Consider the following 14,724-nt stretch of genomic DNA (forward strand, 5'->3'; position numbering starts at 1 on the left):
TAACTACAAATATTTACCCGTTCACAGACTGTTTATCCAATTCACATGGCAAAGAGAAGGCGATCAAGCAAGCAAGCAAGCAATCAGATATTTTTGAACCCACAGGATGAGCAATTTTTGCGTTGCAACTCCTGTGTTGTTCTCCAGTAATCGAACCAACTGAGGAGAACCACCAGCACCACAAAGTACATCATCCGTTCCAGAGCAACCCATACATAATCAGACAAGGGGCAGGTAGGCACAATCCACTTCAGAGCAGTTCATGGGGAATATCTTCCCCAAAAAAATCCTGGGGAATATATATATATATAGCACCACACCAATGTGCATGCACGAAACATGCAACATCTCCCAGATGCCAGAACGCAGCACTGGGATCAAACTGAAATGAAATCACCAAACATGAACAGGCTTTTCGTCGAATACCAAGCACACAGAAACCCAAACCACATTATATTCACACCAGTCGGTTTCATTTGTCGACAGGGCAATGCAACCAAAAAGAAGGCCAAATCTGTTGTTTATCTACTCGCGACCAAGCTCAAACAGGCATTTGATCGAACACCTAGCTAGTGCACCCCAAAACCCTCATCACCAAAACTGAACTGGGTCGAACGCCATGATCACAGGCACCGGAAGCGTAACTCACGGATCACGGAGCGGAGAGGAGGCTTCAAGCTCCAGCCCCCGCGCTACCCCCGCCGCCGCTGGCTTAGAGGAGCCCGACGAGGAGCAGGAGGAGGAGGACGGCGGGCGCCACAGCGAGGACGAGGAGCAGCTCGGGGCCGGCGACCCGAGCGTGGGCCGCGGCCTCGCGCCGCGCCGCCGCGACCTCGGCGCGGCGGAGCAGCCCCTCGGACCGGAGCCGCGCGAGCTCCTGCAGTGCAAAGCGCGCCGCACGGTGATTCTCGAGCGACGGAAGGAGAACGTGCGGGGGGGCAAAACGAGGTGAGAGCTGGGGAGGACGACTGGATGAGGGAGTTACCGCTGCCGAGGAGGAGGAGGAGGAGGTCCGGCGGCGATCCTGCGCCGGCGTCGGCGCGCGGGGTCGGCGGAGGGAGGCGAGGAGGAGCGAGGCCCTGGCGCAGCGGAGCGCGGCGAGGTGCGCAGCCGCGGCGTCGGGCGCCGGCTTGGTCTCCTTCTCCATGGCCGATGCTGCTTCTCCGCTTGGCGTGCCCGCCGGGGGACTCTGGAAGAGGGTTTTGGGCAGCAGGAGCAGGGTTTTGGTCCAAAACCAGCCTTGTTTAGTTCCAAAAAGTTTTGCAAAACAGGTACTGTAGCACTTTCGTTTGTTTGTGACAAATATTGTCCAATCATGGACTAACTGGGCTCAAAAGATTCATCTCATCAATTCCGACCAAACTATGCAATTAGTTTTTATTTTCGTCTATATTTAATACTTAATGCATGCGTCTAAAGATTCGATGTGACGGGGAATCTGAAAAATTTTGCAAAATTTTTTGGAAAGTAAACAAGGCCCAAGTCCTTGTTAGCCCAAGATCCAAAAACTTTTCAAGATTCTCCGTCACATCGAATCTTTAGACACATGCATTAAGTATTAAATATAAACGAAATTAAAAACTAATTGCATAATTTGGTCGAAATTTACGAGACGAATCTTTTGAGCCTAGTTAGTTCATGATTGTACAATAATTACCACAAACAAACGAAAGTGCTATAGTGTTTCGAAAAAATTTCGGCAAGTAACTAAACAAGGCCCAAAATATGCCTGCCTGATAAATACCATCCTCCATTGCTTACGGTCAAATTTGAATGTAAAACGTTGTGGTCAAATTTGAATATTTACTGCAGTGGTGTCTGTTCTGTACCAACAAGGCCTTGTTTAGTTCCAAAAAAAATTTGTAAAATTTTTCAGATAACTCATCACATCGAAACTTTAGACGTATGCATAAAGTATTAAATATAGACAAAAATAAAAACTAATTACACAGTTTGGACGGAATTGACGAGATAAATCTTTTGAGCCTAGTTAGTCTATGATTGGACAATATTTATCAAATACAAACGAAATTGATACTATTTACATTTTGCAAAATATTTCGTAATTGGAAATGGACTAGTGGAGTATTTAGAGTGGTTAACACACAAAAAAAAGTGTTAAACGTTTGGGCTGGGCTGGGCCAACTGTGGTGAGCCCAACCGGCGGCCTCAGCAGTTTCGTGGACCAACCCATGAGAGCAGCTCGATTCCGCCCGGCCCGCGATGACAAAACGGCGGCGGCCGGCAGCCACAAGTTTTCCTTCAGCTGTTAATGCTGCTCCTGTGAATGACAGTGAGCTGAGCCGCTATTAATGAGTGGTTCGTTGCAAATTGCACGTCGATCGGTTGGCGACTCAGGGCACTCACAAAATCCAAGACAATTAACTACATATTATTTATGGTATTTTGCGGATGTGGCAGCATATTTATTGAAAAAAGAGGTAGAAAAAATAAAACTTCAAGTCTTATTTAGACTCTAAGTCCACATTGTTAAAGATAATAAATAACTTTACTCTATGATAGAGTCTGCATTGTGAGTGCCCTCATAAACAAAGCCTAACATTGACTCCTTATTTTTATAAAAATATTTATCGAAATATAGTATATGTATATGTTTATAAAAGTATTTTTCAAGACAATAGTTATTATAATTTTAAATTTAATAATTTAAAAATTATTTATAATTTATATTTGATCTAAATCTTGTCTAAAATAACTTTATTTATAGATACTCAGAGCCACGGCCGGCCGGTGAGTGTCAACCACAGTCACATTTCTGTAGTCACATGCCCCGCGCATCCGATCCATCCACATCAAATAATGCGGGTGGTTGGCTCGAATACTTGTGAGCTTGGCTTATCATTGCATTATTGCATTGAGGTAAAAGAAGTCATGAGGAGCTCGCCTTACAAACACAACAAGCAACCTAGGTAATGAGTTTAGAGTTCGGATCTTTTCTACTGCTCCCTCTATTTCAAAAAGATATAAAATCTTATTTCTCATGGAGTTGAATATCGTTAACTTTGAATAAATCCACACTAAAAACTACTAATCTTTATGATTTATGATATCAAATAAGTATTATTAGATTAATTATAAAATATACTATCAAATAAGTATTATTAGATTAATTATAAAATATCTTTCTGTTCTAGGATGTCTATTTGGAGCCATAAATACGAATGTCATTTTGTTTTATAAGTCTAGTAAAAATTAATAAAATTTGAGACAATCTAAATCAAAACTGTATTTACTTCTATTCTTTTGGGACAGAGGTGATACAGAAGAGCAATACGCCACAACGGTACAGCCGTACAACAACAGCGGCTGCTCCTGGTGCTGCTTCAATTTTGGTGCTGGTGCGGGAGCGTCTGCCATGTTTTGCAGTACGAGGGGCACCAGTACGTATGTACTTTTTTTTTTTATTGTGATGGACCTTGTCACGCTCGTGTCTCTCCGCTATCGGAAAGAACCATTCCATTGACACAGGCCCTGTCCTCTCTTGTTATTTTTCTTGACCAAGGCGATACTACAGTATATTCTTGAGACCCCCAAAGAACATATAATACAGCACTGCTAAGCTCCCTCTGTCCCTAATTAAATTCATTCCTATCCTAAAATAAGGGCATGTTCACTAGTCTAAAAAATCAAGATTAAAATTATTATTGACTGATTTATTGTGAAAAAAAAAACACTGCTGGTCTTCAATAAGGATCCGTTCGCTGGTCTTGAAAGCTACATACAATTGTTAGAGTAAATTGATTTGTAGCGCCGATATATAGGCCACTATAAAAACCAAAAAATTTTCAAGATTCCTCGTCAAATCGAATATTGCGGCACATGTATAAAGCATTAAATATAGATAAAAATAAAAATTAATTACATAGTTTGCCTGTAAATCACAAGACGAATTTTTTAAGCCTAGTTACTTTAAGATTGGATAATGTTTTTTAAATAAAAACAAAAATATTATAGTATCGTTTTTTAAAAGATTTTAGAACTAAACAAGTCCATAATTCATCGGGCCCGCTTTTTTTTCCCATCCACGGACGCATTGTTGGGTTGGGCCAGCTGCTGTCGCTACCGTCTCCAAATCGAGTCGCGGCTACGCTCACATGGCTAGTACTCCTAGTGGAGTGGACACCGGCGGGGTCCGGCTCCGGCCGCGGCAGGGCACACAAGATACGTGAAACTTGGACACGTATTCCCACGCGGCCAGGGCCTGTTTGGTTGGTCGCACTAAAATGTACTGTCTATTATATCAAATATTCGGATATATATATATATAAAGTATTAAATATAATTATTTATAAAACTAAAAACATAACTAAAAATTAATTTACGATACAAATCTTTTTAGTTTAATTAGTTTATAATTAAACACTAATTATTAAATGAAACGAAAATATTATTATACATGTTAAACATTAACAATGTCAACCAAACACAGAATCAACCCGTTTATATTGATTTGTAGCGCCGTCGGAGTATCGGACCCGTTTATTTTCCCACAAGACACGGACGCAATGTCTAGCACACTTAAAGAGTACTACTCCGCAGTTCCAGTACCACACTACACATGGAAAGTTAGGCCGGCTCCTACGGTGCAAAGACCTATTTAGTTATAGTATTTTTATTTATATTTAATAATTATTATTTAATTATAAATTAATTAAATTTAAAAAAAATAAATCTCATTAATTATAATTAGTTATTTTTTATATATATTTAATATTTTCATATATACTCGGATGTAACTACCAGGCTCGAATCGTAGAATTTGATATGATGAAAAATGCTATTTTTTTTTTTAAAAAAAACTCGGATGTAACTACCAGGCCCGAATCGAGTCGCACCTACAGCAGAGTGACAAAAACAGCATGCAAATCCCGTCGCCTAAACTGGAGTACTCCGTAGAGTAGGAGTAGTGGACACGGGGGGTCACAAGAAACGTGAAACACGGACACGTGTTCCACGCCCAGTGATGGCTACCGCCGCCTGACAAGTGACAAGAACAGCATGCAAATCCCGTCGCCTAAACCTGCCACGTGGGCGCTAGCAGCTAAAAACGTGCGAGACGCTGCCAGGTGCAACGTGTTCTCGTCGCGTTCAAGTTTGAAGTAGTACACGTAGAGTAGAGAGAGACCCGTCGTAGCAGGGCAGGACCACTGACAAGTCAAGGGACGTCAGGTGCCCCGGACCCGACGATCCCAGCCACCGCGCGCGAGCTTTTGGATCGGAGCTGCTCTTCGTGCCGGGCGCCGGGCAGACCACACGATTCCGGCGGCGTCAGAGCTGTCGCCGGCCGGCAGGCCACGCGGCCGCGCATGAGTAGGCGTGTCGCCCCAGCCCCATGCGCGTGCCGAGCTGCCCTTTGCCGCCCAGCGCTTCGCCGCCGAGCCGACATGCTGTGTCCGCGAGCGAGAGCTTGTGCTGTGCCGACGTCTCTCAATGCCAAATCTCTTTTGCAATGCGTTTGAATGCCATAATATTTCCATCATTTCCTGCGTGACCTTACAAATTAGTCCTAGATTTTGAATGTGTACAAAAAATACTCTATTCTAAATTATAAGTTACTTTGACTTTCTTTCATCCATTTATCACACTGATCAATGTGACTTATAATTTAAAAAGAAGAGAGTATAAACTAATTAAAGGCTAGGTCTTATTAATTCACATTTAGCGTATTATTATTTTGAGGGGGACAAATGTTTTACTAGTCATCATAATCCAAACGCCCCTGTCCTGCTACAGCACTCGTATCTATCGGTGCGACGGTGCCTGACGTCGACATGAAACGGCAGCTCCTGTGCTGCGTGGTGGTTTGCTGACGGAGACAGTTTGCTTCAGACCCCTGCTTTGTTCTCGCCAACGGGTTTCCTTTAATCTTCTAGTATTAATTTAATTACTATTAAAGAAAAGGGGGTGTGTCCATCGCAGTACCAGAACAGATTGCCACGGCCTCACGGGTTATAATAGTTTCAGACGAGCTCTGGACCACCGCTATTATTTTATTCGCTATGAAAATCAAATGGAACAAACAATAATGCTGGCGTTATCTAGCTCGGCATCCCCTTGTATGTAAATTACTCGAATGCAAGATTTCGAGTTCCCTTCGATTTTAATTCTTTGATTTGAAAAAGGTCAGGAATAAAGTACCATGTGGTCGGTTGCGTTTGCGTATCGTTCGTGTTAATCAAAGGGCAACATAACAAGCGAACCAAATCTTGAAGCGGCGAAAATGCGCCTGAATAGTACCCGTGTGCAGGTCGATATGCGTCGTCGGCGACTTGAGAAAGGGTACGGACGATGAGCATTACTATGGCCTTGTTTTAGTTCAACTCGAAAACCAAAAAATTTTCAAGATTCTCCGTCACATCAAATCTTTCAACATATGCATGAACATTAAATATAGACGAAAATAAAAACTGTAAATCGCGAGACGAATCTTTTGATCCTAGTTAGTCCATGATTGGATAATATTTGTTACTAACAAACGAAAGGGCTACAGTACCGAAAACTTTTCACTTTTCGGAACTAAACAAGGCCTATTATAGAAAACAAAAAAAAAGCTGCGGATTTGACGAGGACCAACGCTGGACGGCGGGAAAAAAAGAACGTGAAATATCCTGGAACAAGAGGGACATAAAATATCGTACAGTACCACACAAATTCCACGCATATTTTAACTTCATTCACAGCTGCACGAGGTGTGTTCCCTGTCCTTTTGATGCGATTTTCTTGTCCATTCAAATCCGACGCCCACTGCTAATTCTGGTTGAGGGTGACAAAAAAACTCAAACGTTGGAGTACATCCAGCACAAATCACAATCATTATTACAAAAAATTATGGTCCGATGTCAAATTTCCATCCACATAGAGCAAGCCTGCTGCCTGCCAACCTCCGCTAGCGGCCACAGGACTGGCCACAGAGTTTTGCCCGCCACAGCGCATCCCGATTGGTGCCAACTTTCAACGCCTCCCTCCCTCGTCCCCACCCACAAGCGCTTCGAGAGCCTTGAAGCCAATGTTTTCCATTCCCTCCATATTTAAACGCGCCTCGGGAGGGGCACCTGGCGGCGGCACAGCCGCGCACCGCGCGGACACGCTGACCTGTGGGGCCAGGAAGCCAATGGCGTCTCCGGACCCCACTTAGCAGTGAAACACGGTGAGTGGGTGGCGGTACGCTGGAGAAAGAAAAACGCCAGCGCCGGAGGCATGAATGATCACGTCCATGAATGGTTCGCTTCGGGCTTGTCAAACCAGCCGCACTACAGGTTTATGGTGTTCACACCACTGCTGCCTGCTACTCCTACCACCTGCTGCTTGGAAGCTGCATGCCACAGAGCACAAGCTCCAGCTCTCAAACAAGTTCAAAACTCGGTCAAAATTCACCAAACCTTAATAGACTCCGTGGAAGACGTCACCCTCCAAAATTTGACTAACAAAACCGTCGACCAAAATACTCTGCATAATAAATTTCAAACTAGACAAGTAGGAACGAATGCTCTCTAGAAATTTCAAACTAGAACCATGTTTGGAAAGTATACTACTGTACGAACTAGGTAGAAACAAATCATCGCTTGCAGGCCATGATGATATTTCCTCGTCTGGCCATCGTAATTCAGCCTCTGCAGGAGACAAGCTACGCTGAATTCAGCGAAAAGACCGACCCCCAAAAGGCAGCACTCGCGAGCGAGTCTGAAAAGCAGGGCAGGCGCAGCGCCAAAGCAAGAGTAGAACATCCTCATTCCGATGACAGCGTAGTCGTAGCAGGAGTAGAAAATGTCCCAACCGAGGCAAAACCACGCATTCATTCATCTTTCGAAAGCAGCTCAAGATCAGAATTGGTATTCGACTCAGCATTGTATCTTTACAAGTTTGATTGACAACCACTAGCAGGACCAGCCATTGTGAGGACATGCATGCACCTCACTCAGTGCCACCCAGGGGGCACTGTGAGCAATTCCGAAACAAGCCTTACGCCTTATTGCTGTTTATGTACTGGCCTGGACTATAAAAATTTTAGTAGCCGACAAAAAGAGAGAAAAAAAGAGAGAAGAATCAAGTTTTTGAAAGGGATTTGAAGGTTACAATCTATGATCCCTGGTGCTCAAAGGAATTGGAATTGGTGCCTCATCTCGACCAATTCCTGTTGCTAGTATTGACGTTGCTGTTATTCCTTGGCTTGCCACTAGGCTGGAAATTCCGGTTGTTGTTCCCTTGCTTGGGCAGATTTTGTGGATCCACCATTTGTATGTTTCTCTGCTTCTTTGCTGCAGTAGCGCAAGTCGAGAAATCATGATTAAAACTCTTATATCACATAATGGCTTCATCGGTAGCATGACATTACCAACCCGCACAAGAGAGGTGTCGAAATCAAACTATACCATAGGCATGGCAGCATGATTAATAACAACGAGAAGATATCTATAGCCATAGTAGCATGCATACCGTTATCAAATTCTTGGTAGCCTTCCTGAAGCTTTCTCTTGGTCGCCTCTAGCTTTGCATTCTTTGCGAGTTCTAGCTTTGCTCGGACAGAATTTGCATCAAGTTGAGCCGCAGGTTTCTATAGATAGATCAAACGGAATTCAGACCAAACTTTGCGGCAATCAGATCAGTACATACAAATTTGTGAACAACATGAAATGCTCACCTCAGACACAGCCGACTGCGACCTCCCCTGAGCTGGTGAGGCGTCCTGATGCTGCCTAGGCCTCGCTTGCGGTCTCCCAGGTCCTGACTCGACATTTGAGGGTCTAGCAAGCATCTCCGCAACAAACTGCTCTTTTGTCTGCCCGTTGCTCAGTTCCTGTGGCCGAGACTGCCTCGGGGCAGATTGTTCTTGCCTCCAGTATGGCTCTGGATCATAGCGCTGGCCCATTGGTGGAGGCCTTCTAACTTGTTCTTGGTTCATTGGATACCGCTGGCCAAAATCCCTACTGGCATTGTTCATGACGCCTGAATTGAATTCACAGACCAACCAAGATAGTAAATACAAATTCCTAACCAAGAATAATCAGAGGGTGGGGATTGATGAGCATCCGATCACTCACTTCCATCACCATCCATTCCATCAGAGAACTTGGAACCTGGGTTTTCCTGAGGAATGACGAGATGGAGCAGTGTCAGATCACACCATGGACCATCCATGTTTCCACACTATAGTATATATGCTGACTCGATTGATTTTGTTGCAAATCACATACCTCGGACAGCCGAATTGTAGTGCTTGGAGTTGCAAAGAGGTCACCTTCATCCATGTGGGTGGATGCCGCCCCTCGATCCTCCTGCTCCAAGCTGGAAGGACCCATGGACTGAGGTGTTTGATCTGCGGATCATTGCGGAGCCATTGATTAACTAGTCAAGTGTAGCACTACTAATGGTGAGATAGTTTTCTTGATACCTACCTACAACAGCCTCTCTGCGGCGAGCAATCCACACGTCAACTGTGTGTTTCCAGTCTCTGGGATTCACACCAAACATGTCAACATAGAGAAACAGCAAGAAAACAACCCCAAAAAGGCTTTCTGAATGATGCACATGGAAACGTACTCGATGAGCGATCTCACGAGATTCCGAATCTGCTTGGAGCTGTGCTTCCGGAAGTTGGCAACTGCTTTGCCAATCGCAGTGACCTATCAAACGAGTGAACATGAACGCTTGTAAGAGACATTAACGAATTAATAAGGTTGGAGGAATTAATCCATCATCAAGGGATTATGGTGGCGGCGGCGGCTCACATCCAAGGTGTCAAACGCGAGGTCCAGCTCCTGCAGCCGCCGGAGTAGCTCCAGCAACTCGGACTCCGACTGCAACAACGTGAAAGCAGAGAAGATTCAGTGCGAGTTACCAGTATGGAACCGGCGGCGGTAAAAACGGCGGCGGCAGAACGATGCAGAGGTGAGAAGGAGAGGTACCTTTTCTTGGTCGTTGAGGAGGACGGCCTTGATGCGCTCCGTCTCGGCGAGGACAGGATCGTCGCAGCGCGGCGCGCCGTCGTCGGTGATGGCCTCGGCGCGGTCGGAGCTGCAGAGACTGGGCACGCTGGCGGCGCCCTCGGGGTGGAGCTGCGCCGGCGTGGGCGCCCCAGCCACGGGGGTTCCCCCCGCGGCTCCTCCCTGGCCCGCCCCCGCCGCCGCTGCCGCACCCGCCGCCCCCGCCGCCGCGGCGCCGGTGACCAGGAGCGCGGTGAAGAGGCGTTCGGCGATGCCGTCGCGGCGCTCCCGGAGGGCGGCCGGGTGGTCGGACGCGGCAACGGTGATGGCCGCGTCGATGGCGTCGAAGATGTTGTCCCCCGCGCCGCGGAAGAAGCCGAGCCAGTAGTCCCTCGACGGCGGCGCCATCGCCGATCAATCGGCCGGCCGGCCGGCCCGCCTTGCCAAGACCGCCCGCCCGGACGAACGCACGCACTTCTCCCTCCCCTAGTAGCAGATTAAATTTACGTTCCTTTCAAATTCGATTCGATTGATTGGGTTCTTGTTTCTTCAGTTACACGGGTTCAGGAACAGGGTTGAGAGAGAAAAAAAAAACAAAAGATATGTGTGGATTGCCACGCCCGGACGCAAGAACTCGCCGGCGGATTCAAGAGGGTACGGGAGAACCCCCAAGAAGACGCGACCGGGAAAGGAGAAGGCGGCGGCGAGGGCGAAGAAAAGGGTTTCCTCCGCCCCCTTCTCTGTTCTCTCTCTCTCTCTCTGCCTCACCTCTCTCCTGGCCTGGGTTCTCTCGTTCCGGGGTGCGTGCGTGACTAATTCTGATGCTTGTCCTGTCTACCTGTGCCTATCTGCCTATCCCCTCGCGACCTGCCCCCACAAGAGCGAGACGACGACGACGACGATACGAGAGGGGGAAGGGTGGAGGTGGTGGGCCGCGTTGCGGTGGGTGTTCGCTGTTGCGATTGCTCGCGGATTCGCGAGCGCACAGCGCCGCAATCCGGGTGCGCGTCTGCGTGGGCGTGCGCTGCCGTGGCCCGCGGGGAGGAGGAGGAGGAAGCGGTAAGCCGCGTGCGCGCGTGTCGCCACCGCGCGCGCGCGGGGCTTGTGTTTTGTTGCGGCGCACAAGCTGCGCGCCAGATCGCAGTCGCAGCGGGATAATCTACGTGCGCGCGAAGGGCAGGGTTGCAGGATAGACACGCGCGCGTGGCAGCAGCCACGGCTCACCAAAATTCCAAAGCGAGGTAGGAGTAGTAGCTTCGGGGTCTCTTTGTGTGACCTCTCCAAATCCGCTACCATCGCTAGAAACATGTTTTCTTGGAACACATGATCGCTACAAACATGCTTGTTAGAGTAACTCTAGATTTAGGTCTTTTTGGAACACATGCTGACGAAGTAAACCAGCTAATAGCTTTACAATAGTGGTGTTGTTATTAGCTCAGCTGAACCCGATTTAGATGCTCCAGCTAATAGTTATTAGTATTGATATTTAGGTAAAATTTGCCCGTTAATAACTTTTCATTAGTTAAACAGTTCATTTTAAGCTATTGTTTAGGTTATTAGCTCGGTATATAGAGCCTTTAAAGCTGATTTTAGCAGCTCACTATTACCATCAAAACATGTCCTCACTCGTGTTTGTGGACCTTTCGAAGTAGGCATTGTAATAACATTTCGTAACTCATATTTCAATTGCTCACTAAAAATAGGTTATATGTAATTGCTGCTTATTAATCCATGATGTTGTTTGTTAGGGCGTCCGCAATAGCACCAGCTAGATAGACAACTTACATGAAGTCAAGAGACAAAAGCAAATATTATTTTATAAATTATTGTTTTTCTATGTGATATTATAACTACATGCTCCTCTCTCGTTTTCTTAGAGTACACAAAATATATCAAGTATTTACTCATCGCTAATGACTATCCTCTCTCATGTTTTTCCTCTATCCACATCAGATTACAGTAAAATAGCCAACTTTTTGGGACACCTTTAAAATTAGAATGCCAGGGTTGGTGCTCCAGCACTATTCCATCTATCTATAAAAAACCCCTTGGCATTCTAGCACTGTTGTCCTAGAAAATTGACATTCTAGCCCGCTAAACATGATCGGTGGATGGCAACTAAGCTACATAGTACCCCCTCGTCTTTTTTGATAGGATAGTACTCCCTGCTTCCTTGAATGGTAAACGTATTTAGATCTCAACAAAGCCAAAAATATACTTTTGGCCACTAATTATTTGTACTATATATGTGTTAGCCAAATAATCAATATCTTCTTGTGGATACTTTGAATATGAATCTCTTGATACAACTTTTATAATCAAGATTGTATATAGAATTTGAATAATTGTTTAGTCTGAGTTTATCTAAGGTATTTTTTCTCATACAAAATTCGATGATGATTTCAAAATAGATGGAGTATATATGTGCACATGGGGCGGTTCCTTAATTGTGTCAGCGTGCCCGCACACGTGGTTATTGTTGGCGGTTACCAAATCAACAACCTCGTTTAGGGGGAACATCTCTAATAAATAGGACCCGTTTAACAAAAAACGGCTCTATAAATAGGGTAACATGGTCATTTCCCACTGTGCTAGTTTGTCTGAAAATAGTAAGGGTGTCATTTCTCCTTTGGATTGAGGCAATACTATTTTATAAATTATAATAATATGAATTAATGGTCAAAGTTTTGTATTTATCGGTGGAGGTGACATATCAATGAACCAAATCAACGTTCTTTAATAAGTAGGGGAGTGTTAATTCCTAATCGAAATGGTTGAGCATCTCAACTAAAAGCATTCATGATGCGCATCAATTCATCTGTCGTTTCCATCATTTTCTTGGTTATTCGTATGCTCTCCGTTGAAATATGTTTCTTTCTTTTAAGTCCACAACTTTAGTTCTGCTAGATTTAACGTGCCCTGGAGCCTAGTGGTGACTAGTTGCATAGTATTGGTAATATTGTACTCCGTACTACTATTAGGAAAGCACCATGGTGGAGAAATCGAGGGAGGAGCTATGCACGGCCACTAGGTTTCTGTTTTTTTTTCTCTTTACCCTGTTTGTTTAAACTTAGGGGGTGTTTGGTTGCTAGCCACAATTTGCCACACTTTACCTTAGGCAAGTTTGACTAAGTTAGCAAGTGTTTGGTTCACAACTAAGCTTAGGCATGATTCTTTTAGGCTCCAATGTCATAGAGTTAAAAAATATGGCAAGATTCCTTTAGGCATAGCAAAGTGTGGCAACCAATTTGCTAGCCACACTTTTTATGGCTTGTCACACTTGCCTAAAGTTAGTTGTGGTAGATTGTGGCTAGCAACCAAACATCCTCTTAATAGCTTGGCTTATCAGTATGTTACTATATTTTTTCTCATAATATATCAGCTAATATTACTTTTTCGCCCAACTTATTAGTTATGATTTAGTTTTGGTTTTGGAGTTTGTCTTTTTCACGATACTACCCCATGTATCCATCAATGCAAGACTATTTTGGTCTAGGGGGAAAAATCTGCAATATAGATTTTGTTCCAGTTTCCTGCCAGTAGCCAGATCAACATCAACTTAAATTTCACTTTAAGTAGCAATGTATTGATCCATTATTCTTTCCATACTAAAATGCACATGTATAGCTTGATTAATGCTTCCTGTGTTCTGTAAGGTAGAGTTATTATAATGAATTTTGCTTGAAGCTGTATGTGCGCTTTTGTGTGTTTTTTCTTTTATAAACCTGATTAACTAAAGATAGAGAGAAGTTTGACTTACAGCAAAGCTACAACAAGACTTACAACGGCAGTATATATTTCAAAGTGCTGGCACTGCCATACATCTAAAAAAACTTCAAGCATTCATGAGACGCGTCGAAAAATTCTTAACCTGAGAGGTTGTGTAGCTAGAGGTGAGACTAGTAAAAAAAAGAGGCATTTGCCAGGCAATCCTAGCAGTAACATAACACAAAAGTGGCAACTACTTACTATTTTTTATGTGTGTAGGAGAGCTGGAGGCATGGTGTGCGTGGATTTTCGTCCGACCAATTTGACCGGTGAAAAACGGGCGGAGGGAAAGTGCACGCGGCTGCGGTGTGGTGTGGCACTCCGTACTCGGCTACTCGCAATCAGCAAGTCAGCATCGGTCCCCAACGGAGACGGAGAGGAGGTTCAGGAACCACGAACGGAATAGGGGTCAAGGAACACGACTGTAGTAAAATCACGGTGGGCCCATCTTTCGCTGAACTGACCGAAAAAGCTCTCGCATGCGGACGCCCTCGGCCAACCATACACCAACCAAATCGTTAAAATTTCGCCTACCAAGCGTGGAGTATGTGTGTGACGTGGCATGCCAGCATTTATATAACTCTTTACCTCTTTTGACATAATTGAATCGAGTCGACCATAATACCCCTCCATCAAAAAAATGTAAATATTGTTTTCTGAGAAGTTAAATAATCTTTAAGTTTGACCAAGTTTATATAAAATATTATATACAGTTAAAATTAGATATTCAATTGAATTTATTATATAAATATATTTCACGACTAATTTAATGATACTTATTACATATTATAAATATCAATACCTTTAAAATTATATTTGATCAAAATTAAGAAACTTTGACTCTTCGGAATGCGAACGTTATATTTTTTTTTGGGACGGAGGTAGTAAATATTACTTCCTCTCTACTATAATATAATATATTTTAATAATTTAAAATAAATTAAGGGAAAATATAAAAGATATATATACCTTTATTTTATTTCCTAATAAGATGTTATCATCAATATAATTGATA

General features: G+C 44.3%; 2 protein-coding genes across 2 annotated transcripts; both read right to left on the bottom strand.

Moving 5' to 3' along the window:
- Positions 308 to 1,289, bottom strand: LOC110433151. Its single transcript, XM_021454880.1, has 2 exons — positions 986 to 1,289; positions 308 to 877 (listed from the first exon to the last, which is right to left on the bottom strand). The coding sequence occupies exons 1-2, from the start codon at positions 1,145 to 1,147 to the stop codon at positions 713 to 715; spliced, it is 327 nt and encodes a 108-aa protein (XP_021310555.1). The 5' UTR covers positions 1,148 to 1,289; the 3' UTR covers positions 308 to 712.
- On the bottom strand, positions 7,796 to 11,068 carry LOC8073096 (probable mediator of RNA polymerase II transcription subunit 26b). The gene is made up of 9 exons (XM_002463228.2): positions 9,924 to 11,068; positions 9,747 to 9,815; positions 9,559 to 9,641; positions 9,414 to 9,469; positions 9,213 to 9,334; positions 9,060 to 9,105; positions 8,660 to 8,964; positions 8,455 to 8,572; positions 7,796 to 8,276 (listed from the first exon to the last, which is right to left on the bottom strand). The coding sequence occupies exons 1-9, from the start codon at positions 10,347 to 10,349 to the stop codon at positions 8,137 to 8,139; spliced, it is 1,365 nt and encodes a 454-aa protein (XP_002463273.1). The 5' UTR covers positions 10,350 to 11,068; the 3' UTR covers positions 7,796 to 8,136.

The sequence above is a fragment of the Sorghum bicolor genome, chromosome 2 (assembly GCF_000003195.3).
Source record: "Sorghum bicolor cultivar BTx623 chromosome 2, Sorghum_bicolor_NCBIv3, whole genome shotgun sequence".
In the NCBI taxonomy this organism is placed as follows: domain Eukaryota; kingdom Viridiplantae; phylum Streptophyta; class Magnoliopsida; order Poales; family Poaceae; genus Sorghum; species Sorghum bicolor.